Raw genomic sequence first — 27,367 nt, forward strand, 5'->3', positions numbered from 1 at the left:
CCTGGCAAAAAGTGCTGGACCTCCTGCAGACTTATCCAGTGACAAAGGATGATTTGAACAACAACAATAACAATAAAAGTGGCGTGGAGAATGTAGCATTCCAGGGTTATCTTTTGCTGTTGAGTTTGAATAGGTCATACCTCTGAGTGTCATTGCTCTCATCTATAACAGGAGAAGTTAGACCTGAGAAGTTAAGTTCTTTCCTGCTCTAGGAGTTTATGAGGCTGACACTCTGGGGCCTTAGATTCCAGTGGGGAAAGCAAGAGATGCACACAAATAATTAGACTATTTGAACGACAAAGCCCAGCATCCAATGAGAAGCACAAGCACTCTAGGGAGAGCAGAAAAAGAAGACCCACTTGTCCCTAAGGAAGTTTTCTAGGTAGAAATGATGCTAAATTCAATCTATTTTTTTTCCTAATTAAAGAGTGATTTTTTTTCTCATTACAAGAGATTTAGAAATCACAGAAGATTAAAGACAGAGAAAAACACTTATTCCGCATATCCATTCATCCATTTATCTGTCCACCCATCCATCTAGTCATCCAAATATTTGACCACCTATTATATGCCAAGTATTATTCTAGGTACAGGGGAAATAGCAGAAAAACAAAACATCTGAAGTTCTTGCCTTTTTGCATTTTTCAGGCTAGGGTAGAGGAAATCTGAGAAGCAAATTCTATAAGTAAATGAATGAGATAATTTCTGCACGTGACAAGTGCCAAGAAAATAAAGAGGATTGATGTGCTAGTGACATGGTGATGGGGAGGTAGTAGTTCTGGCTGAGGACAGGGAAGGCCTGTTGGATGCCACGTCACTCATGAGCCCGCCCCTCAGAGTGAACCTTGAGTACCTGGCAGGTTTCCCTCTCTATGTATTTCCTTTCTTTTTTTTAAGATTTTATTTATCTACTTTTTTTTTGGGGGGGGGAGGGAGGAAGAAAGAGGGAGAGAAACATCAATGTTGGAGAGACACATAGTTGCCTCTCACACATGCCCCCAACTGGGGACCCGGCCCCCAACCCAGGCATGTGCCCTGACTAGGAATCAAACTGGCGACCTTCAGCACTCAGTCTACTGAGCCACACCAGCCAGAGCAAATACATATTTTCTTTTGTAGGTACTTGCTCGCGCGCCACCATCCCTCCACCCCTGCCTTATGACAAGCCTTTTTGGGGGCCCCAGCTTCATTACTCTCTGTAACGAGGGCCTCCCTGTGCGCTGTCACAACATGTACAGTAAAACTTGTTTCCCTAATTTTGAAAGAGATCGATAAAAACAAATTAAAATAGAAGATTAGAGGTGCCTTTTTGCAACATTATTTTTTCTAAGAACAAAAGATGCAGTGATCTCATTGTTATTTCTCCAGAGGTCTCTCACCGTAATGTAAAGCCATTTAGTGAAGCTTAACATGGTAATAACTCACTGCTTCTCTCTCATTACTCCAGGGAACCACGGGGAAGGAGAAAAAGCAGGTAGATAAAAGGGTTGGGATGAGTGAGAAAAGCCCACATCTCTACCCAGGGAAGATACTGCGAGTTGTATCTGGTTTAGGGGTCTATTTTAGTGGGGGGTGCTTTTCAAGTAGAAAACGAGAGGATCAGTCGTATGAAGGAGTGCGTGAACCCCAGGAGGAGAGGGAGAGTTGAGATGACGGGTCGGTGAGGAGGCAGAAAGGAGGTAACAGTGTGAAAGCCCCAGGGACCAGGGCTCAGTGCTCAATTTCGAAGCCGGCTAGCACTTTTGGAGAATTACAGGGGGGTGGATGCTGTGCTTCGCATTCCATGCAGTTGGAAGAGACAATGACATCATGTAAGAGAAACAGAGGACTTCTTTCAGGAGCCCCCATGGACAGCCAGAGGACTCCCAGGTGGCTGTGTCCAGGAAGCACAAGACTTCCTCCCTCTAATGACTCTTGTGGGGCTACCTGAAATGCGTATGAAACCTCTAGATCAGTGTGGAAGACCAAGGTGTAGCATTTGGATCGGGAACATATTACCGCGGAGTTCATGTCCCAGCAGGGAACCCTCTCTGATGCTGTTTCCGGATTTAAGATCATACACATACATGCTTAGTGCAGAACCTAGAACTTCTATAGCAAGAGCTCAACAAATGTTAACTCAGATGACAATAATGGAGAATTTCTTAGCCTAAAAATGAAACTTCGAAGTCCTCCAAACCCCCTCCTTGTGCAAATGAATAAACTGAGTCCTAAAAGCATGAACTTAGTAGAAAAATCTGCATTTAAATGTCAGCTTTGCCATTTCCTCGGTACATGATGCGATCGCTTTACTTCTAGAGCCTTAGTTTCCTCATCTGTAAAATGGGGACATTGAGATGCATAATTATGAGGAGTAAATGTGATAAAAGCTAAGTGCTTAGCCAAGCACCTGACACGTGGAATATAAAACTTCACATGAAATGGATAAGTGTTCACAAATTATGGTTGTTGTTTTGATCGTTTGAGTAGAAGCAAGTTAATGACCAAATTAGGATATCAATCTATTTAAACAGAATATCAAGAAGACAAAAATAAACAGATATTAAAGATTTGAAAAATATAATTAAAAGACTCAAGCTTCTTAATATACTGAAAAATTAATATTAAATGATTTTAATTTATAGAACTCACCTAGAGAAAACACTTTTTTTGAGCAAACATACAAGTCCCAATAACAGAACAGGTGTTACACCTTAAAAGAAGCCCAATTAAATTCTAACGACTCCACATCACACAGACCATGCATCCCAACTGTTAGACAATAAAATGAGAATTTAATAACTAAAGGGCAGCCTTAAAAACCTCATGAATTTGACAAATAGTATATTACTAAATAACACTTGGATTAAAAAGGAAGTCTTAAAGAAATCATGAGGTGGGTGATAACAAAAAACAGAGCATGTATCTTGTAGAACAGAGCTGAGACAGTACTTAAAGGAAAATCTGGAACTTTAAATTCATTTACTAGGAAACCAAAGTAGAAAACAAATGAGCTGGATATACAGATGGCAAAAAGCACATGAAAAGATGTTCAACATCATTAGCCATTAGGGATATGCAAATTACAAACAGGAGACATCGCTACACACCTACCTGAATGGCAATATAAAAAATAGTGAATGCACCAAATGCTGGTGAGGAAGAAACTGGATCTCTCATACACCACTCGTGGGAATATAAAATGGTCCAGTCCCCCTGGGAAATAGTTGGTCAGTTACCTCAGAACCAAAGGTGAGCTGACGTATGACCAGCAATCACACTGTCAGACATGTATTTCAGAGAGAGGAAGACTTACGTTCACTCAGAAACTTGTACATGAATGATCATAGCAGATGTCTTCATAATAACTCTTGTGATGTTTGATTTATAATAAGGAATACGGATTTGGTTTTTGTCCCTGTTTCTGGCACAGAGCTCCTAAAATCCTTGGAATTTCTGAAGTAATACAAGTGATAAAGGTGTCTTCTGTTATGTGAATGAGGTAACCCCCCCCCGGGGTGGGGGCTTTTTGCCCTGTGATTAGAGTGTTCAAACTTCCAATCCCACCCCTCAATCACCTCTGGAGAGGGGATTGGGATGGAGATAGAGATCAATCACCAATGGACAGTGATTTAATCAATCCTCCATACAAACCCCCAAAGGAGAGGGTTTAGAGAGCTTCCACGTGGGCGAACGCATGGAGGAACCGGGAGAGGGGTGCCGCTGGACAGCGTGTGGGGGCTCCGAGCCCTTTCCCGTGCCACGCCCTGTGCCTCAGCTCCACCTGGCTCTTCCTGAGTTCTGTCCTCCTTGAAATAATTTACTATATTAATAAGCTAAGGAATAAAATCAAATGATTATCTCAATCAGTGAGACAAGGCATTTGATACAGTTTGCCATTAATTTTTGATGATTGGCAAATGTCTTACAGAAATAGAAGAAAATTTTCAAAAATGTATCGAGGTAACATTGGTTGATAACATCATGTAAGTCTGAGGTATACAGTCCTCATCTGTCTATTGTGTGCTCACCACCCAAAGTCTAGTCTCTGACCCTTATGATAAGCTGACCCCCTTCATCCTCTTTATCCCTTCCCTCCCCTCCTTCACCTTTGGTAACCCACATACTGGTTATATGTGTCTATGAGTTTGTTTTGCTTGTTTGTTGCTTTCTGTTTTATATCAAACATATGAGTGAAATCATATGTTTTTTGTTCTTTTCCAAAAGTTGACTTATTTCACTTAGCATGATACTCTCACAATTATCCATGTTGTCTCAAATGACACAATTTCATTTTTTATGGCTGAGTAGTATTCCATTGCATATGTCTACCACAGCTTCTTTATCCAGTCATTCACAGAGTGACACTTAGGTTGTTTCTATGTCTTGGAGACTATGAATGATGCTGCAATGAACATAGGGGTACATATATCTTTATGAATAAATGTTTTCAATTTGGGGGGATAGATACCTAGAAAAGGGAATGCAGGGTCACATGGTAGCTGTGTTCTTAATTTTTTGAGGAACCTCCATACTGTTTTCCATAGTGGCTAGCTACCTCAGTTTACATTCCCACCTGCAGTGTACAGGATTTCTTTTGAGAGAAACTTTTTTAAATTGCCAGAGATTATAAAACAAAATCCTACAGCAAACATTCGACTTAATCTAGAAAATGTCTGTGCATTCCCTTTCAAGTCAGGCAGCCCAGAATGTCCTCTGCCACAGTGGCTTATAACAATGCTGGAGTTTCGGGCCCACGCTTTAAGGAAAGAAAAAGAGAAGGACATGTACGGATTGGAAAGGAAGAAATAAAAGTCATTTTTTGTAGATGCTATGATTGTCCTCTTAGAAAAAATTGTAAAACTATGAGAAGTAATATGAAAGTTAAACAAGGTTACCAAAGATAAGATCAACTTACACAAATCAATGCCAGCAATAATGAACTAGAAAATCTCATTTAAAACCATTTTAATACAAATTTTAAAATATTTAGGATTTAACTAGCCTAATAATACGTGAAATCTCATTAGAGAAAACTTTGCAACTAATAAAAGACTTGAAAGAAGATGTGTATAAATGGAGATGTGTATAAAAAATAATATCATACTCGTGGACGGGATGATATTATTACACATATGAAATTCTCCCCAATTTGATCTATAAACTTTATGCAATATCAACAAAACTCCCATTGGATATTTAAGGAACTTGATAAACTTTCTCTAAAATGTACACAGAGGAATAAAAATCAATAGTTAGCAGTCAAGTTTGAGGGGGGATTTAAAAAAAGAGGAATTATCTTAACAGACATGCATATATTATATATCTTCTAAACTCAAGCCTAATTGTAAAAGAAGTTTGGTATTCATGTTATCATAGGCAAATGAACCAATAGAACCCCCGCCTATACAGGAGCCTCGGGTATGGTAAAGGAGGTTCTACAAATCAGCTGCCCCAACTATTTTGTAAATGTTTTTAAGGAGAGCTTTTTCACCATGTGGAAGAAAATAAAACTGAATTCTAATACCTCCTACCAAGGTAGTTGACTCCAGAAGATGTAGGATGTCAATGTGAAGGATGCATCAATAAAATCAGGAACAAATATTGAAGAGTAACTTTGTAAGCCAGTGTTGGGCAAGGACTTCCTAAACAAAAGTGTATGTGTGCCTGTCACTGGGAAAAGGCGAGGGAAATGATGGTGGCTCGCCCTTGAGTAGCGTACAGCAGTAAGCAGCAACGGAGCTCAGTGCATGGCGGGAAACATAGTAGTGAGTGAAGAAAGTGAAAAACAGAAAGACGTAATACCATTTATCTAAATAAAAATACACATATAACAGTATATATTTTCTAAGGACACGAAACAAACATTTTAGAATGGCTGCCTATGATAGAGAGTAGGGAATGGGAGAGAAAGGAATAAAGAAACGAATAAGTCAGGATGTAGGATAGGTTAGGTATGTTCATTCAACTGACAAACAGCCCCCAAACCTCTACTGCTTATGCACAACAGACGTTTCTCCCTCTCGTGCTATGGGACCACAAGGGTAGACAGGGTGACTCTGCTTCCTCAAAATTTCAGGGACCCAAACTTAGGCCTGCTTCAGTGCAGTAGATGCTTTGCAGGCTTTGGGGCAAGCCAGTCACACACAGGCTTGAAAACTATCCTGGAATTAATAGTCAACGATCTCTTCTTACATACTATTGGGCAAAGCAGGTCTCATGGCCATAGCTAATTTCAAAGGATCTAAAAAGTACAACCTGACCACGTGTCTGGAATGAGGAGGAATTTGCAAATGGATGTCATGCCTACTATTTAGGAGAAATTTTTTATCTCCTTAAACAATCACTTAAAAATGTGGTTGATTCCACTGAGCCAAAAACGAAGGATTATTTATCACCGATTACCATGAACAGAATTAACAGAAAAAAAAATCGAGACCATACCAAACATTCCTACAAATGAGTGGATAATTGAACAAAAAATATGAACTAGGAGTTTACAAAGATGAAAACCCAAAAGGGAAATGAATGTATGAAGAAATTATTGAATTCATTAGTATTAGAGAAATGTACGTTAAAATTCTAATGGGAAAAATACCTTGCAGGTTGACAAAAATTCTAAAAATTGGATAATGCTAATTGTTGCCATAGACTGAGTCCACAGCAACGTTCACACACAGCTAAGAGTTTGGGTGCAACTATTGTAGAAGCAACCTGGGCGTACTTTGTGGAATTAAGTTTACATACACCCGATAAGTCAGTTGGTTCTTCTGTCCCTAGGATTATACTCCCCAAAGAAAGTCACACAAATCTAGAAGGGGGCATCCCTGAGGAGGTCTGTTACAGCACCATTTCTGACTGTGATGAGTTGGAGATGGCTTATCCCTCAACGGGTCATATATGGGTACATCAGGGAGGACGTTCACCTTGGAACACTGTGCAATGATTGGGAGTAATGGACGCAGGTGCACAGCAGCATGGGTGGATGCCAAGAGCAGACTGCTGGGTGACGAAAAGGTGAAAGACATTCCCATCTCCATAATCATATGCATGCATACTAAACAATGCCATGCATTTTACAAGAATTCATTCAAGCAAAGGAACACATGTGACATACAATGTGTGTCTATTAAGGAAAGACAATGAGAGTGAAGAGTGTGGATAAAAAATAGAGAAATAAGCAGAACAATAATGGAGGGTTATATTAGTTTTCTATTGTTGCTGTAACAAATCAACACTAACACAGAGGGTTAAAGCAACACAAACTTATTACTCTGGAGGTCAGAAGTCTCAGATAGATCTACAGGGCTGTATTTCTTCCAGAGGCTCCAGGGGAGAATCTGTTCCCCTGCCTTTTCCAGCTTCTAGAGGCTGCCAGTATTCCTTGGCTCATGGCCCCTTCCTCCATCTTCAAAGCCAACAGTGTAGCATTATCCTTCCTTCTCTCTGACCTCCTGCTTCTCTCTTACAGGGACCCTGTGAGTTCCTCAAGCACTCCCAGATAATCCAGGATAGTCTTCCTTAAAATTTAATTTCAAGATCCTTAATTTAATCATGTCCATGGTGTTTCTTTTCCCTCATAAGGTAACATATTCACACGTTCTGGACAGTAAGACGTGGGCATCTTTGGGGAGCATTACTTTGCCTGTCACAGGAGTGTTGGTTTGAAGCAGAGGGTGCCAGCACATGGGCAAGGCTGTGGTCTGAGCCAGCATTTGAGAGGTGAGGGCAGGAGGGACTTACCTGACCAGTTGGACTGTGGATCAGAAAGTTCCTATTGAAATTGAGAAGGATTTCAAATGCCGTGGTGCTTTTTCCAGGTCTACTAGACTTCTGCCCCTCTGTCATAGGGTCCCATTACATAGTAGCCCAAATGGCAGCAGGTTGGGAAACTGCCTACACCTGGTGGTTACAGCTGATTCTTCTGCCTCCCCTGAGACCTGACTCAAAGTCAAATGTTCCTCCCTACAGGGGACCAAGTCTGTGCTATGTGAAAAAGTGCTGGCTTGTCCCGTTAACCATACCGGAAACTCATGTTGATCTGTGACGGTTGGGTTATCATGAATCACACAGTCACCGCCCCCACTCCTACTTCACCGCCAGGGGAGAGGTGGCCCCATTGAGGTTGGGTTTGCTCAGATGACTTGCTTTGACCGATAAGTTATTAGCAGACATGGCAGAGGGAGACCTTAAGAGCTCTTGCACTGGTTAGCTTAGCTCTGGTGACTCCTTGATAGGAAGAACATGGCCTTGCAGGTGGGCTCTGCAGCAAATACACATGGGGCAGACTGACCCATCCTCAGCCTGGAGCCCGGCCTGGCTGAGCTCATCCTTGATGAGACAGGTGCATGAGCTCAAGAACCAAAGCCTCTTCTTGTAAACTGCTGACTTTGGGGTGATGTGGTGCACAGCAGTATCCCACTAGTAAAGGAGCATACATATTGCATTCCCACCTCACGTGAATCATATGAGGTAGGTATCATTAACTCCACTTTCCATATCATGAACCTGGGGCTCAGAAAGTGTAAAATGATTCATTCAAGGTCACATAGTTCATCCATAAGTTTTGATGGTCAGGAGGGGAAGAACGTGTGAAAATATCAGGCATATGAGCAGCACTACTTGCAGATGAAGAGTAGGAGGGGCCTTGCAACTGGCAACACTGAAGGGAAAACCCACGTTTTTCAGGGGCAGCTTTAGAAGGGGAAGCCAAAAGTCAAAGTCATGGAGAAGGAGTCTGATTTCGTCACAATTCTGAAGGGTTATTTGGGGGCTTATATCCAGATCTGTGCTAGGATTGCGTCTCACAATGTCATGGCGAGGGGCTGCCACCCTTTATTTAACGGGTCAGCCAGGAAGCATGATGAGCTCTTTAGCCCATCACTTTGGCGGAGGGGTGCTCAGCAAGGCCAGAGGGCGCATCACTAGTGAGTAAGGCAGACGATCACAGGGTAGGTGGGTCCTCTGTCTGTTTCCCTGTCCCTCTGTTCCATTGGGGCCCTCTTCTTGTTCTTTTGCCCCTAGAGTGACCGAAATAGTTGGCTTTCACTTTGTCACATGTCCTTTCTCGTTGCCTAGCTAAATCCCCAATGAGAATCGACGGAGAATAAGCCTCCTTTAACAGACAGTGGTTTTTGTTTGAAATTTTCCCTTCAATTTAATGATACTCTTGTACATTTCAAAGAATAAAGCTTTGGACATTATTTAAAAAAAAAAAAAAAAAAAGCTTGGTCGGCATTTCTGGGGCTGCTGACGCAGCAGGGCTTGTCAAGGTCCAACAGTCCTGAACAGTGCTGGTAGATTAATGTGATTCCTTGGGAGATCAAGGATGTCCTGGGGTGCGGGGTTCTCGCTTGTGAGCAGCCTCAGCTTTGAAAGGCCGCAGATCTGAATAAAATGCCCAACTCTCCAACTGAAAGGGGAGGGCGTAGTTCTGAGAGAGGGGCTATCAGAGTCCAATCAGGAGATACTATTTCTGGTTTGTTGTTTGTTTTACATATTCTAGAAATAATTTGATTTACACATGGCTTCTCATCAGCCTCACAGTGATGGCAAATTAGCTACACCGAAGGCTGTTCTTAATTCCAGTGTCCATACTGTTCACAGCTGGTTTTTCCCAAGGAGAAGTGAAGTGCTTCGAAGGTTAAATACCTCACCTGGGCCTGGCATAGGTGGCTTTTGACCATCAGAGAGATTTCAGGTTTTATTCTTTCTCTAGTCCTTTTTTTTTTTTAATAGCTAGTAGACTTGCCTTGAATTGAAGCCCAGAAGATGTTATATGCTCACCTTCTCTTCCCCTCCCCATCCCCCACCCTAAAAGGCTTTTCCTTTAGCTAGAAACTGAAATCATGTAGTTTAGAAATTGCTTCTCTCATTCCAACCTGACTTCCTCTGCTGCAAAAGTAATTTTTAAACATTCTAAAGCTTTTATTTCCAGCTGCAGTCTTGTGCCTGGCCCATCTAATTCTTCCCGACATCTGCGCGCTGAGTGGTTGACATGGTAGGAGGTGGCCTAGCTCAGCTGCGGTCCGGGCGGATGCTTCTGGACAGGTGGAGAGGGAAGACCCACGTCTGAGTCAGAGCTGGGATGCAGAGTGTGGCCAGCGGGGCCACCAGATCTATGGGCAGGAGGTGCCAGGCGGCATGGTCATGCATCTCAGACCCTGGGGTCCTGCAGGAGTCAAGGTCTAGTTCGGAGACAAATCACACCACTTACTTTAACAGAGTGGAGTGCCTATGAAAAATTGTTAACAGTCATGGTTCTCAGACTGTCGAGGCAACATGATATGATGTTTCAAACATGATGAACTCACAAAGGCATCACGTGAGGGCGTTAAGATTTTTAACTTTAAATTATTGTGACACGCAGAGTGGCACCTGTCAGATGGTCCATGGTTTCAGCCTTAGGTTGGGCTACATTCCTTTCGGTGACATTCCATCTCTGCAGAGCTTGGCTCCTGGTGGTTGCTGTGATGAAAAGCCAGGATTGCACAAAGATCAATGTGGAACAGGCAGTGAGACGCTACGTCTAATCTGAGTCCAGTTTGAGAAGTTGTTCGGTGGTCAAAAGATACATGCGTCCCACTAGTAAGTGTGCTTATTTAAGAATGAGAGTAAACTGTTTTTCCTTTGATTGGTGTGTACTGTTTTCTCAAACATACAGTTGTTAAGCTATAAATATTTAAGTTGTCTGGTCTAACTAATAAGTGAAACTGTTGGTATTTCTTTGGTTAGGAACCTACAAAAAAAATTACCAAAATACCAAGGGCACCATGAACAGAGTGAGTCTGGAAACCTCTGGTGAACTGCCAACTTGTACTTTTTAATCACTTCACCTTTTTCACCCAGCCCTCCAGCCCCTTCCCATCTGGCAACCATCAGTTACAACTATATTTAACACTATATCCCTTATACCCTGCCTACCACGCCAGAGGTGCTCCATAAATATTTCAAACTAAACAGTGTTCCAGAAAAGAGTAAGAACTTTAATGCGAATAGAGAGGAGAGCTCAGGAAAGATCAAGGAGTTGGTAGCAGGACCTGAAATTAAAAGATGAAACACTTTAGGCACAAGCTCCTCTGAGCCCCACTTCTCTGTTTGACTTTTTCCTACATCGCTTACAGCCCTCTGACATGCTGAATAATCTTCTGAATTGTTTTATTGCCCCTCCCCACTAGGACATAGTCCCTGAAGGGCAGAGAGGGTTTTTGTCTGGTCTACTTCTACATCTCATATAGTCCTATAACATGGCAGGAACTCAAAAGTGTTTATTATAAAGATTGGGTTTTTCCAGTGCCTTACCTTTGGCAGAAAATGCTCATATCCCACCATTACCACTGCCTAAGCTGCTACCCTCACGTGCTCCTTAGGATCGGTGGGAGGATCGGTGAGGGACTGGCCTCACCCGGCACTGAGCAGGGGTGTTTGTGTGGTGGAAGGTGGGCATTGCTTCTCCAGTGGCCTGTCCACTCCTGCATCAGAATCTTGATGGGCATTTGCTCCTTGACTCTTGTCTCTTGGTCTTGAAATGTGCTGCCTTCTCTGTCCGGGGTTTAACCTTCCAACTGCCTACTGTCCCTGCTCCACTGCTCCATATGTTGTACCTTCACCTGGTTAAGTCCTATCCATCCTTCATCCTCCTCCAGGACAGCCTTCCTGGTCCCTATATGCCACGTCGCATTGCTGGTGATTTACTCCCAAATATTTAACAGTGGGATGTGATGGTCAATTTGTAGCGTAAGCTTTTATGACCCAGTGCTGCCAGCCTTCCATTGAAAGCACACTAATTAGGGAAGACCCTGGATGTTCCAGTCAAAGCCCACACTCCGCAGGCAACTCTACACTGTCTAGCTGCTTCCAACACTGTACCTTGGTCAACAACCTTTATTGTGCACTGGGAATGTCAGAAATTTGTTGTTGTGGTTGAAATCAGGCACCTGCTGCTCAGCATAATAAGCATCATATATGGACTCTAATCAATAGAGATTGAAGGTTTTTATAAAATTGATAAAACTGAAGGAACATGTTTTAAGACACTCTCCAGACATACACAAAGAAGAGGAACCCAGGAAGACTTCTGGCCTTTAACCTCAGCGATGGTGTCCAAGCCATGATTCCTAAACAGTCCTGTGTCATCCCTTGGGTGAGGGGGGGTTCCTGATTGTCTGATGTGACAATACAGTCATTGATTTTGTCCCTACAACAAACTAGGCAACCTACACTCTGTGGCCTGGGCTACCTGTTTTGCACATAAACTCTTACTGAAGAACTGCCTCACCGATTTGTGTACATATTGCCTACGTCTGCCTTTGTATCAACAGCCAAGATGAGTAGTTGCAACAGAGCCTGCCCAGCCCACAAAGCTTACACTATTTAGTACATGGCCTTTTACAAAAAATTATCCACTCCTACCTGAAAATACTGTCATAACTGCCGTAAATGACCTTTCCATGCAAGATAGTAACCAGATCACCTAACAGGACAGATTGCTGGAACTTCATTGATCTTTATGGAGTGAATTGTTTGATCTGTTTTCTATCTGCTTACCAATAAACGGCCGGCCGTGTAATAGATGCTCATTTGTGTAGGAGAATTTGCCCTGAGACTTGCTTTTATTATAACCTAATAATGCTGTTGTTGGAGGATCATTAACCTTAACTCACCTCAGATTTCTTTGGTGGCTTCTGGTTTCTGTGAAAAAGAACAGAGGGGCCGTGCACGAGTCATGATTAGATCAGTGCAGATGAGTTTCCAGAGTGAGGCTGCGTCTTTCTGTCATGGGCCGCCTGGAAGCCCAGCGCTTCCCCCGCAAGAGACTCATCGGGAGTCAGCAGGCCATCCTTCCCAGTTGCTGTGCTTGCATCCCGCCCTAGGGCATGAGTCTCAGGGAGGCAAGGAAGTGTCTGTCTCATCCACCTGTTGCCCAGTGCCTGTCCCATCTCGGAGATCCCGGACAGGTTTACAGAAAGGAAGGAATAGATACGGCAGTATCTGAACATGCATTCGCGGAAGCTTTGCCAACTCCCTGCTGCAGTTGGTTTAAAGAATACACCCAGCAGTCAGCTAGATGGAGAGCCAGGCCAGGGGGTCCCAGTAACCTACAGGACTCCTGTTCTTTCTCATTGGCTCCCCTGCCTCCCTCCCTTCTGGAGGTGGGAGCTGTATTTGAGGGAATATACGTGTAGCTGTGTCAAGGGACTTGGTGAACACTGTCTCTTTAATTCAACTCGTAGCCCTGAAAGGCAGAGAGTATTAGTCACGTGAAACATGAGGCACAGACAGAGATGGGATAAGTGCTTTAGGTCCAGGCGATGACAGGGCCGATGTTCTTTTCAGCAAGTCATGATGCCTCAGTGCTTAAGGGTCTGTTTTCATTAGTGAGTAAGCCAATGGACAGGTGAGGGAATTAGCATATTTTTGCCTTTTGCCGTGTATAATGTGCTCCTGTGTATACTGCGCACTCACGTTTTTGGGCCAAACTTTCAGGGAAAAAAATCTTTTGTTTTAGTTTCTTTAATGCAATTTTTTCATTTATTTATATTTAGAAACAAAACCAGTGATCGTATTCCAGGGTATTATTTTGCATACAGATATCGTTATTGCTTTCTAGAACTACACTTTTTAAGGCATAAGCATAAGTAAAAGAATTTAAAACATATATATATATATATATATGGAATTAGTACTACCCATGTATAATGCACATCCTTATTTTTCCCCTCAAAAATTTGGGCAAAAAAACGTGCAATATACATGGCAAAGTACAGTATCTTCTCTATGGCATTGCTACAAGAGGTCACCTTCCCACAAGGTAATATGTTCCGGCTTCAGGTGGTTCTAGTTGTCGGGGTTGGTAGGACCCAGGGACCCTGGACTGGGAAAGTCCCAGCATCCCCAGAGGAAGCCTGTGATTCCCTGTCCTTGCCTACCTTCCCTAGATGTTTGCAGCAATAGTCAACAAATTCCTGTCCACCCAACATCTGAAATAAATTAGAGGGGGTGTTGGCAAGTAAGCAAGTGAGTGGGTTTGGATGATGCTGAAAAGAAGATGGATTTTAATTTTGTTTCTTTTCCCTCTTTTTTCCCCTCCATGTATCATTTCCATGCCGAAATTGCAAATTAATGGTCACATTGAACTATCTGTCAATGTATTACCGCTCTTGGAGTATCAAATTATGTTGGCAATAATGTTTCCAGCTGCCTAGGACTCCATTGCAATTTAATTTGAAAGGAACTCAAATTGCATCTCCAAATGGATAAAAAAATTAATTTTACATACAAGCTATCCACCTCCACATTTTCAGCCCCATGCCCCAAATTATCTCAATTTAGGTTCAACTTTGAACAGTACATATGTTACAGCCAACTCCACATGCAAAGATGAATACATAGAAAATTCATGAATTGGAAATCTGCTTTGCTGTTCTTTTTAAATAAGATGTTCTGCCTTGATTAAGGTCATTAGGAAATTCTACAGCTATTGCCTTTGACAGCAGGGATGGAGACTGGGTCCACATGGAAAAAAAGCTTGAATTCTGACTTAACCGCATGGTTCCCCTTAACAACTAGAATGTAAAGAGAACCCTGATTATCACCACTCCCCCCCGACCCCTGCCCCGCCATTCACTTACTGCTTTTCCCCTGCGGCATATTAAGTCCTCAGTTCTGGTTTGGTCTCTAGTCACCCCCTACTTTGTATACTTACTTATTCTTAAATTTATTTATTAAGCAGCTGTATGTTCCAGTCATAAAAGTGAAGAGTTCCAGGGGCTCCCAAGTTAGCAGGGGAGGTGAATATCAACTAAACATATAAACCTGCGATTTGATTGGGAAGAGCAGTGGAAGAAGTGTCCTAATGTGTTAAAGGAAAGAGATGATAGACACATTGATTCTGCCTGGGCAAGGAAGTCTTTCGGAGAAAGTTACAAGGAAGGGGTGGCATTGGAGCTGGGTCTTGAATTCACTGAACAGGGATTCGCCCAGCAGCATCTCAAGCGCAGGGAAGGACATGGGCCCAGGTGTGGAGGTGAGAAAGGACTCAGGATGCAACTCTTGGCTTTAGGAATGTACGATTCAGAGTGAGCCGTGGAAATGAGCAAGGGGGTTGGGAGGTTGGAGGGGGCGAGTTGGGTTCAGGTATTAGGTTGAAAACTGTGCTTTAGGAGGAAGTGGTGCTTCAGCAAGATCTGACCTGGAAAGGGGGAACTTGATCAGAGGTTAGGGGGCCCACCTGCCTTCAGGGACAGCTGCACAAGTGAAGAAGCTTCTGAAAACATGAGTCATTCGATCAGACACAGACACAGACAAAGACACAGGCACACACACATTCCTGTCCCCAACAGGTGCAAGGAGCCAAGAATGCAAACACCGGCCCGTGGCCCCTTCCCTCTCCTTTCACCTGACCCCATCCCTCCCCCCCCCACACACAGGGCCTCATGTACATGCGTCTGGAGACCATAGTCCTCACATCCACGCTTTGTCTGTTCCCCCCAACAGCCGCCCTGTGGCCACCCAGTGGGCCTCAGGGCGCACACATATGGGGTACGGTCTGATCCTGGAAGGGCAGACCAAGGGAAGAGATTTGAACAAATCTTGGAGGTGAATTTGAAGCCACGGGGGCAGGGAATTCTAGGGGGTCAGGTACCTAAAGCCTGCCCAGAAAGGGAAGCACAGGGGCCAGATGGACACATTGGACCACCGATTCCTGTCCAGGGAGGGTCAGAGCCTTCTTCCTAACTCTCTGGGCTCAGGACAGGGCCCCTGTCACCAAGTGTAAGGGCACAGAGAGGGTGCACTCAGAGGGTGAGCCAATTTGATTTTCCATCAGAGGACAATTGTCTAGCTTCTCAGACAAGGCACCCTCTCTTCCCACCATCTGCCATCTCGGTGGCCTGCAGGGTCATATGGATGGGGCCTTATCTGGAGGCAGAAACCATGGGCTGCAGACTTGGACATATTTACACGGGGAAAGTAAATTCAATGAAACCAATCTCCACTGCCCGCACAGGCTTTGTCAGCAATTTCCAACTTGTTTGCACCAACCCCAACGTGAGCCTGAGCATCTCTGCTGCAGGCAATTACTGGAGCAGAAGCTGAGTTTGGCGGCTGAGGTTTTGGGGGGTCAGATTGAAAGCATGAATGCCTCCATCCCACTAGTTCTGAAAACTAGTTTTCATTGTCTAGGATTTCAGGACATTTCTCTTGCTTGGATGCAAAAATAGATATGTTCCCCTTAAAGACTCGCTGACATGCTGGAGGGGACGGAACAGGGACCGCAGAGTCAGGAGGTCGGAGCTCAGTGCCCAAGAACAGATCACCATCTGTTCCTCTTGTTTTTAGCAAACACGAGCTAGCCCCTCGACAGACCCTGCACCATGTGCTGGGGTTGCTGGACAAACAGAATATGGTCCCTTGCAACCTGCGAGGGGTGATGAATAAATAAACAAGCAGTTCCTAGAAAGCGTGACAAATGCTGAATGGGCTAGACAGCTGTGCAAAGGCCGTGGGAGGCTGGGCACTCGGCTCTGTGGCCCTAGGTAAATCACTGCCCTCAGTTCCCTGGGCCAGAGCCTGTCTGTGCCTGCAAGTGCTTCGCCCAGGGTTGCTGCTTCATAAATAACCACTATCTTTCCCTTTCTGAACGGGCATTCTTGAACTTACAAAACACCCTCTGATGCATGGGTCGAACCCACAGGTCCACCAGAGACCTTCTTGCCTCTTGCATGTAACCTTTTAATTTCCACAGTGAGGAGAACCCTCCAAATTGTCTCTCAGGGAGCTGATTACACGGGGACATCTTTTCCAAGTCCCCTTGCCTCTGGCCACTGTGTTCTCACGCGGTATCTTCTTGGGCCTGAGTGAGTCGGGCAAACCTCGGCCCTTTCTAGAAACCACAGGAAGTCTTAAGGCATTCCTCCAAGAAAGGCCATTGTCTCTAAGAGGAATGCCCCCGCTTAGGCGGAGGCGATTTCTCTCTCTGCAGTTCATTGGATACTCATTAACGGCGCTCCGAAATTAGTGCAATAATTTTTACTGGGTAGGTGAGGGAGTGGAGGCTCAGAGATGAAGTGTCCTTGCCCAAGGTCACACAGCTTGTGAGCGCCCGAGGCTGGCGGCAAGCCGTGCTCTGTCCGGCTCCACTGTCCCTTTGGCCTGACTGAGGACAGTCAGTCACAGGTGCTTCGGAGGGAACAAGTGACTTTTCCTTTGCCCCGACTTTCCAGCTCTGGGAGGAAGTCTCTGTACTCTGTGGCAGGCTTGCGGCATCTCTTGCCCTCTTTGAAAAGGTACCCCTGCCTAATCCTTCCTTTTAGAGAAGCGGAAAGGTGTTTGTGTGCACCCCTGCCCAGGTGAGCTATGGGAAGAATTCTGTAGTAGCCTGAGACCAGGTGGGAAGACAGGCCAGTGGTCATCTTACCAGTACATCTGATTAAGTTCCTGCATTGCCCACGGCAGTGACCTCAGGCTTCTGCATGTCAAGCCACTTTTGCCTGACTGTTCTGTGCCTTCTCTCAACATTCTGCCTGGGCCTTCCCAGGTCCTGATGACTGTGACATGCCTTATGTTTATGTCCTTTCCCTGGTCTCAGTCCCTCGTGGTGTCACGGTGCAGAGCAAACACAGAAGCCCGGGGCCCTCAGATATCAAATCTCACTGTGTGGCTCCGAGCCCCTTATTCATCCCACGGAACGTTGATTTCCTCTCCGCTGAGGCTAGGACAAGGCTTTCCCCACAGCTTAGCGTGAGTCTTACAATACAGGACGCCCATTCAGCTGACAGTTGCTAAGGTCCCCCTCTGCAGGTCTCACGGCTGGGCCTGGTTGTGGCGGGGTAGGGGAGGGGGAGATCACCCTGCTCTAGGAATTGCAGAGGCAATTTCTAGAAAGCTGTCACAGTATACAGCGATTAACACAGAAGGGAAGAGTTAATGATGGGAGAACGCAATGGCCACCGGTCTCTGCCCAGGGGCACAGAGGGGAGGTCTTCACAGCAGAGACAGAGTGAAGGGGTCTGAAAGCAGGAGAGGGACTGCGCAACACCAGCCAGAGGAGACAGGCAGCCAGCAGGGCTGGGGTGGGAGGCCGGGGGGGCGGGGGCGCGGCGAGGGTGCGGATCCCCATATGCAGGTGCGCACACAGCGCCCGCCCACTATCTTTTCAGGCCCCTCTGGTCAAGCACGTCTTCTTTGTATACTAGGTGTGGAGTCAGACAGTCACAAGTTCAAAACCCCACTTTGCCACTTGCTATTCTCACTACTGTACAAGTATCTGGATCTCTCTGGCCTCAGTTTACTCATCTGTAGAATGAAGTTGGCAGTCCCTCCCTTAGGAGGTCACAAGATGATGTGAGTGACAGAACCCAGCATAGTGGCTACTGGCCATCAGAGGCGTTGTTGTTTTGTTTTGTTTGTGCTTTAAGGACTCACCCAGAGGAGGAGTGTCCGATGAGGTCCTGAGCAGGGACAGGTGGCCTCCCCACCAGGACAGTCTGGCATCTGGGTGAACAGAAAGGCTCCAGCTGGGCAGGGCTGGGGGCCGTGCTCAGGACTTCCCAGGCAGGCAGCCTCCCGTTGTCCCTGTGCTTGCACATTTCTCCCCTTGTCATCGTGGTTGTCAAACCAAGCAGCAGCAGCCACCACCCCAGATCATAACCCCCCAGCTTTGGGGAAGATGCTTTTCACCTTCTGTTCCACGTGGACTCAGCACAACAGACGTTGAGCAATGCCTCATTCAATGTCAGTTTCAAAGTCACCCATTTGCTTTGGGGATGCCGGCTGTCCTTTACCCAGAGGACCTGTGAGCATGAATAATTGGGCTGTAAGAGTGACCGTGAACTCCTCAGTTGGTCTGGGGCCAGGCTGCCCCCTGTCCCCAGCAGAGCGCAAGCACGTCTGAACTGGCTGGCCGGGCTCCCTGCCATTTCTGGGCATCCTTCTCAAAAGGCGAGTGCTGTGAAGTGGTTTTGGGAAGGCTTTGATACAAGTTGCAGGGCTTTTAAGGACAGATTGGGATGTTTAAGGGAACTCAGAGGCATCAGAACCCACCCTCCCCCTTCCTGCTGCTGTGCTGGTGCAGAGGCAGGCTGACCCCTGCGCTCTCCGGGGGCCCAAGAGATGACAGAATCTATCATTTTGCATAAGGATGCTGCTACCCAGCACTGTGACTTATAAGACGTTCAGAAGAGATACAGCATTTGAAACCTTATTATTTTTATTACTATTCTTATTGCTGCAAAAGAAAAACTACTGTGTATGGAGGGCTTATTAAGTTCCAGGTGCAATTCTAACTGCTTTGCAAAGAGCGTCTCACTTAACTCCCCCTTTTTCCTCTGCATGAAATTGGCTGCTATTATTATCACCATTTTACAAATGGAATAAAATATGGGCCCAAAGAGGTGACCTGACTTGGTAAAGTCCTATAGGTAGCATAGAAGAACATATACTGATTTAATCTGTAGCCAGTGCTTAGCTACTCCCAAGTGAGAGAAACTGACACAGGAACTTATGAGGATGCTGATTACAAAAAAAGTTATGCTTCTACCATAACGAATGCCTAATCCGGGGTGTCCAACCCGCGGCCCAGGGTGGCTATGAATGCAGCCCAACACAAAATCATAAATTTACTTAAAACATTATGAGATTTTTATGGTACTACATTTTGCAATGTATTCAATGGTGTGGCCCAAGACAGCTCTTCTTCTTCCACTGTGGCCCAGAGATGCCAAACAGTTGGACACCTCTGGGCCCTAAACCTTTATAAAACGAGCTTTACATGTGGGGATTGAAAAAAAATACATTCATTTGTTATCATCTGTTTTGTATAAAAAAAAAATCCATTTTGTTTGTATAGATTAGAAACAGAATATTCACAATAAGATATAGCCAAGGGCATGGGAGCACGATCGGGGGAGGGGGGGAGGCAGACTTACGATACGAACGCGTGGTCAGATCTGCTCTCCGGACGATGTCCCTGGAGGAGCCTGTTTGGAAAAAAAGCAGAGAGGAGAGAAAGAAGGGTTGAAGGCTAGGGAATAGTGACTTGTGTTATGAATGAAAGGAGGGGACATTCCAGGGTGTTGTCACTGGACCACGTGACCATGTGGGTAGACGGGGGCTGTGTGTTTAGGATGATGCCCTGCCTCCAGCCCGTGTACCTCAGAGCGGTTAACTAAAGATGGGGGCTGATTTCCCGAGGGGAGAGGACGTGGCCTGGTTACAGCATGTCAGAGCTCTAGCAGCCTTCTCAGTTAGCATGTCCCCAAGGTATTGTGTGTGCTGCTGGTGCTACCCAAGGTGGGTTTCCATGGTACCCTGATGAACCCTTAAGAATTTAACAATTTTGCGCTGGTCAGGTGGCTCAGGTGGTTGGAGTGTTGTCCTATACACCAAAAGGTTGTGAGTTTGATTCCCAGTCAGAGCACATACCTAGGGTGTGGGTTCGATCCCCAGCTGGGATGTGCATGGGAGGGAGGCAACGTGTAGATGTTTCTCTCTCCACCCCCCACCCTTTCTCTCTTTTAAAAATCAATAGGAATATCCTTGGGTGAGGATTAAAGAAAAACAGTTTAATAATTTTGCATTTATTTTTATGGTTAACATTTATTTATGGTAGGTTTTTCAAGATTCCCCTTTTTATATAGTTACTTTTAGATGCATGCATTTAAGTAAGAAAAAGGAGCCTGATTTATAGAAACCTGTTAAGTTAGGCACCGTGTGGTGAAACCCACGGAGCAGTGGCTGAACAGCTGAGAGAGGTTGGAAGAGCTGCTCCCGCTGCTCTGCGGGACGCCCACTCCACCTCCCTGACAGTCTCCTCTGTGTCTTGTGCTTCCGTCTGCAGACCCCGTGCACGGCCCGCAGAATGTAGAGATTGTGGACATCCGAGCCCGGCAGCTGACCCTCCAGTGGGAGCCCTTCGGCTACACGGTGACCCGCTGCCACAGCTACAACCTCACGGTGCAGTACCAGTACGTGTTCAACCAGCAGCAGTACGAGGCCGAGGAGGTCATTCAGACCTCCTCCCACTACACCCTGCGAGGCCTGCGGCCCTTCATGACCATCCGGCTGCGGCTCCTGCTGTCCAACCCTGAGGGCCGGATGGAGAGCGAGGAGCTGGTGGTGCAAACAGAGGAGGATGGTGAGTCGAGGAAATGCGCTTACTTGGGAGCGGGGCATGTTGGACCTGCTACAGGGCCATGCCTGTCAGTTACAAGGTTTTTATTTTTCCTGCTTCTCTCATCTCCCCCTCTGCATGGGCCTTTTTCCAAGGTCTTCAGTGCAGACTGTGCATTGCACAACTCCAGGGGGCACTGTTCCCATAGACACAGCAGCTCTTCCACAGCCGTGCACTCAACTTTGACCGTTCTACACCCCCATCCTTCTTCTCACTTTATACCACATACTGTGCCCTATGCTTAACCACAGTGATGCTTCCTGAAGCACAGACTATGTGTCATATTGTTCAAGCATGTTGAGTTTGGGAGTCAGACAATTCTGGATTCTCTAAGAGTTAAAATCAGAAAATACTTGTAAAGAGGTTATTCGCACGCACATTGACAGCACCCCGAACTGAATACTCACCTGGATGTCCTACAGGCATCTCGGACCCAAAGTCCCCCCAAATGAACTACCCTTCTCTTCTGTACTTCTATGACGTCTCTCTCTGTGGGTCTCATCTCAATGGGCTGCATCCACTAAGCCCAAATGAAGACCTGAAGTCAGCCTGCGTGCCTCCATTTCTCCCCGCCCCTCGCCTCTCCACTCCCCCAAGGTTCTGATGAGTCTGCTTCCTGTCCCTTACCTTCTGACATGCCTCTTAACTAGAGACTCAAGGAACAGAGAGCCACGTGTCGTTCCTAGAGCTCCTCACTTCCCCACCCCTCTGACCTTGCCCATGCCATTTCTCCTGCATGAAACAACCTCTCTCTCCATGTTTGCAGGACAAGCTCTCTTAAACTTCCATGTCTTCATTCACATGCTCCTTCCTCCAGGAAGCTTTCCCTGACTGCCTGAGCTGACACGGGTGTTCCTTCCCATGCTGCCATTGCATTTTGCCGCTAACTATATCTCAGTACCTATTTTATTTATGGGAGGACAGAACTTCCTCATGCTATCACTTATCTAGAGAACATTCTCTATGGCCTTGTTCCAGTTTTCCCCCAGCCAGGCTGCCTCTGGCCTTGTGGGATATCTTCAGTTAGTTCCCTGGCATCAGACTCTAAGATGTAGCTTTTTAAATTTTTTAAATTTAATTTTTTATGGAATTTATTGAGGTGACATTGGTTAATAAAATTGTGTAGGTTTCAGGTGTCGTTTTGTGTGCAAGCGATGGATTAAGGAAGGCTTCCCAGGAGAGATTGGGAAGGGAGGGGGACGCAGGACAGCGAAGGGGAAGGAGGCTACGGTGCGGCTTCAGGCCAGCAAAGGGGGCTGTGGCCGGGCCTGCAGGATAACGCTGCCGTTCATGCATCGCTCTTCTTCGCATCCAGGATCAGAGCGGCCCGCCAGTGGTTAGGATGGGGGGGAGGGACTTTTGGCTTCCTGCCCGTGCAGGCAAAAGGATGAGGGGCACAAAGCAGGGGTGTCCAAACTTTTGGCACCTCTACTCCACACTGGAAGAAGCCTGGACCACACATTAAATACATTGTGACACGTAATCACACACACAAAATAATCGCATAATGTTTTAAGTAAATTTAGGATTTTGTGTTGAGCCACCTTCGCAGCCACGCTGGGCCGGGTGTGGCCCGCGAGCCACAGGTTGGATACCCCTGTAAGTTACCAGAAAGGGTCTGGGCAGAGAACGGTTACTGTCAGCCCCATGAGGCAAATGCCCGCCTTGGACTTCCATTCTCTTTAGGTTCTCAAGGCAGAACCTTTCTACGAAGGCAGCCCTGTCTAGCATTCTTGTTTCATAAAAGCAAGTCCCTGGGCCCCTGATGGTGGCCCACGATGGGATCCAGACCACATCCTCAGACACAAAGTCCCATAAGGAGATAGAGGGAAAAGTGCCATCCTCTTCTCACCCTGTCCCCTGCATCCGTTTCCTCCAAGTCCCATCCTAAAACTGGAAGTTGTAAACAACCCACCTTCATGACAGACCCTTCTTGACCCCCCCGGAAATTCCACCTTGCAGCCCCCGCAGACTGTACTTCGAGGTGGCAGGAGCAGCAGTGGGGACAAAAGCCTCCGTCACCTTGGCCCTCACCTTCCTTCCTGCTTGCAGTGAACCTCAGTCTCGTGGGTACAGCTCTCCCTGGATCAGCCATCCCAGGCGACCTGAGTGCCCTGCTTCCTGTAAACCCATTCCCACCCAGCCTCCAACACAGCGGGGTGGTCATATCATCTTAGCTTCATTCTACAGCCCAGGAGCTGTGCCGCTGCGTTTGGCTTCTGATGGAGCTTCCAGACCTTTCCCTGGACCTGCTTCCATTGTTTCAAAAATGTGCAACTTCTGCCCTGGCCGGCATGGCTCAGTTGGATGGAGCATTGTTCCATAACCGAAACACTGAGAGTTCGATTCCTGATCAGAGCACATGCTTGGGTTGCAGGTTCAATTCCCAGTCCAGGTGCATAATGGAGCCAACTGATCAATGATTCTCTCTCATATCAATGTTTTTTCCTCTCTCTTCCTTTCTCTCTAAAAGCAATGAAGAATATATCCTCAGATGAGGATTTAAAAAAAAAAAGTGCAGCCTCTCCCACCAGTAGGTAGAATAATGGAGTATTTGAGAAGGTGGACTCTGGAGGTAGATATACCTGGGACAAGTTGCTTAATCTCTTATTGCCTCGGTTTCTGCACCAACAAAATGGAGGTAAAAATACCTCCAGTGCCGTATAGGCTGATGTGCTCATTAAATGGGATGGTATATAAAGGAATTGCAATAATGCCCAGCAGAATGTATATTTTCACTAAACGCAGCTGCCACATTTATACTCAGTCACAGGGAAAAAAATATTTATTGACAAAGGATCTTCGAGCCCAAGCAACTTAGAAACCACACACCTGCCTAGGAAACCTCGCCAGAGTTCTAGACATCCATCCGTTCCAACGGTTGTGGAAAATATGGCACAGATGCCCAAGGAATGGCAGTGGGGTCAGTGCCTGAGCTGAGAGGCAGAGTCAGGGCACGAAGGATGGTGTAGCAACTAGTGGTCGGTTGTCAGACAGGGAAGAGCCCATGCTGAGGCCCAGCACAGCAACTCAGGACTCAGAAGGTGAACGGCAGCAGCGTTTGGCCCAGAAGCAGCCCAGGTGTTTGGTTTCCTTCCAGGTGCCCTGCCCGCCTTGGGCTGCTTTTTGAGGCTGCCCCACAGGTGCAGCAGCAAATCCCAAGTCCTATCTTTAAGCCATGCCTTGCCCTCTCCCCTTCTCCTTCTGGTCACCAGGGGGGGAAAATCACAAAGCCTTTATCAAAACAATGTGAGAACAGCAGTGCTTTTAAATTAAATTTTAATTAGGCAGCATTAATAAAACATTGATTCCTATGCTGCGGAGATGTGTGGACATCACCATATTAAAAGCACCAGCCCACAAGTCCCCAGTCCCCAGTCCCCAGTCCCCAGTCTTACCTCGGGAGCCGCTGGGCTGAAGGAGGGCCTTGGGCGTGCGCGCCCTCTGTGCGCCAGGACCAGGTTCCGTTCTGCCGGAGCAGGGGTGGCGCCATTTCTGTCTGCTGGGCACTCATTCATCTCAGGAGAAGCTGAGGCTGGAGCAGGGCTCTAGTCCCTCAACAGAAACCCCCTCAGGAAGCCAAAGAGCAGCCTCTCCAAAGGAGCTGACTGGGCACATGCTGCATTCATCTGCACGGCAAGTGGTCTTCTGGGCAACTCACAGGACTTGTCACTTCAGCACCCCAGTGACTCTGAGGGCCTGTGAAGGAACCCACCGCTGCCCAGAGAAGCTCGCGGTGCTGAGCCCCGTTGCTTCATCTGAGAAGCAGCTGTTGATAGGAGACTAAGCAGGTTCTTTACTTTTCCCTTTTCCACCAAAGTCTCAGACAAAACCATGGCCCACGTATTTAGTGGTTACTTCTCCACCTTTCACCAGACCACAGCTGAGACTGTGAAGTTAGAACACGTGAGTCCCTGAGCAACGTAAATAGTGTTGATGGTGGGTTCACCCAGCTGCCATTTCCTGAGCGCATGCACTGCACCAGGCTCTAATGAGCATGTTATGTACAATGACTCATACCCAGGATTTCATTTTGAAATGTTTCAAAGTGATAAAAAAAAAAAAATTGAAGCAATGGCACAAAGACCTGTAAACCCTTCACCTAGATTCAACGTTTGTTAACATGTTACTACATTTTCTTATTCATACACACACACACACACACACACACACACACACACACACACACACATAAATGATACATAAGATAGGGAAATCGCATTTACAAAAATACATATAATATTTTTAATTATTCAAAAAGAAATGGCAGAATTCATGACACCTGACCTCTAAACTCTTAAGGTACATGACTAAGGATGAGGACATTCTCTACATTCCCACAACATCGTACAACAGCAAAGAAATTTAGCACTAATTTAAAAATAATGGAATAGATCATCCAAGTTCACATTTCCAGTAATGTTAACCTGATTCTATGTGAAAAACCAGGATATGAGAAATTATTTGTTAAAAATGCCACACTGGTAATACATTTGGTCACTTAAATAAGATGGGGACCACCCAGCCCCCTCGCCTGTAAATGCAGTCCCCTGTCCCCTTGTAAATCAGCTAATCAGTGCAGTGATATTTGAGGTCCTGTGAATTCTCTTCCTCTAGAACTTTTCACCCAGTGATTTTAGCACTCCTTGATAATCCTCACCCGAACCGCTTATTGCATTGGTATTCACAAAAGGATGCATTTCAATCTATCTTTCCCTCTATGTGTATGAATTAACATTCTTCTTCACAGAGAGTTCTTCTCTCTTCATCCTCTTCCCCATATTTATCATCCATATTGACTCTTGGAACATGTTTTGACTCAATGTATTAAAATCCAGTGCTATTTATAATTCTCTTCAAATACCAAATTGTCTCATACATGGCTAGTGGGAGCCCCTTCGAGTTGGCTCCTAGGTCCTTCTGCCATGTTCTCATGAGCCTTCCTCACTTCTGGCACAACAAAGTATTCTAAACTGCCCTAGTAATATCTCGGCCCTAGACCTGAAGACTTACCTAAGGATTTCTGGTTGCTTTCAGTGCCGAGTGGTATTTTTGCACTAAAGTACACAAGCTAGGTGTGCTCTGCTCAGTGGGGTGTGATTGCCTCAAGACTCTTCACGTAGGTGGAGCTGGGGGATGTGATTTGTCTTTTTTAAATCACGAGCTCATACTGCTTCACATCCAACCTCAAGAGTCTTTTGCACTTGCCATCATTCCTTTCGTGCCCCCGCCCCCACAGGGAGAACCCTGAATCCCAGCTTCATGGATATTTTCCATTTGCTCCATCCTGCTGTATGTGGAAGTGTCAGAACTACGATACCAGTCCTTCTAACAAACAAGAAAGCTACTAAGTTAGGTTAAAGATTTTCTCTTCAGTTTTTCTCTTCTCCTTAGGCAGTCAAAACAGTGTGTTCAAAAGTTCGGTCTTTTCTCGATATGGTTGTATTATCAATGCGGTACTCAATTAGGTTTGTTTGTTTCAGTTTTGAGATTTACTCCCTCACCCCATACTTTGGTATTTAGTTTCATTATTTTAATGTCAAAACAACAGCATTGTTCAAAAGTCAAAACTGTAGCCCTGGCCAGGTACCTCAGTTGGTTAGAGCATTGCCCCTATATGCCACGGTTGTGCAGTATGTAAAATCTGGAGGAGAGAAAAGTGAGAGGTATAAAAGGCACCAACAAGACAATGTGTAATGCAGGGCAGTCATTCAGTGGAAGGGAAAAAGCTATACACGCGTTGGCAAGTCCTGAAGGCATCACTTGATTAGAGCTTAGTATGTTTTTGATGTTTATAAAGATGATCTTGAAATATTATAAACAGTAAGAAGAAATGCAGTTATGGTTTCTGAATGCTCACTGTGTGCTAAGCATCGTGCTGATATTCTTCATTTGTGCAGTTGCCAAACTTTGCGATGTGGGTGCTATTAATTGAGTTGTGTGGAAGAGGAATCTGAGGCCCAGAGAGTTTGAGAACCTTGTTCAAGGTTGCCAAGTAATAAATGGAAGGGCCCATAAGTAGATCCTCAAATCTTAATCACGATTTTTCCCCTATCTAATACACAATCCTTTGCCTGACCAAAACCTCCCTAACATCTCTCTACTTTATCTATGTGTATATGTTGTCTACATATGTGAGTGTGTGTGTTTAGTTTCTGCCTGACACATAGTAGGTGCTCATAAACTGTTTGTTGAGTGAGTGACTATCGGACATCAAAT

The 27,367-nt window shown here is 45.6% G+C and overlaps 1 protein-coding gene across 1 annotated transcript in view; it reads left to right on the forward strand.

Moving 5' to 3' along the window:
• Nucleotides 1-27,367, forward strand: part of PTPRT (protein tyrosine phosphatase receptor type T) — a 668,669-nt gene that overhangs the window by 314,854 nt on the left and 326,448 nt on the right. Inside the window, exon 8 of the mRNA XM_054574063.1 lies at nt 20,816-21,112. Within this exon, the coding sequence (XP_054430038.1) occupies nt 20,816-21,112 (297 nt within the window). The remainder of the gene's footprint in view (nt 1-20,815; nt 21,113-27,367) is intronic.

Source organism: Pteronotus mesoamericanus, unplaced genomic scaffold, assembly GCF_021234165.1.
Source record: "Pteronotus mesoamericanus isolate MK-2021 breed Mesoamerican mustached bat unplaced genomic scaffold, CSHL_Meso_final contig_25, whole genome shotgun sequence".
Lineage (NCBI taxonomy): Eukaryota > Metazoa > Chordata > Mammalia > Chiroptera > Mormoopidae > Pteronotus > Pteronotus mesoamericanus.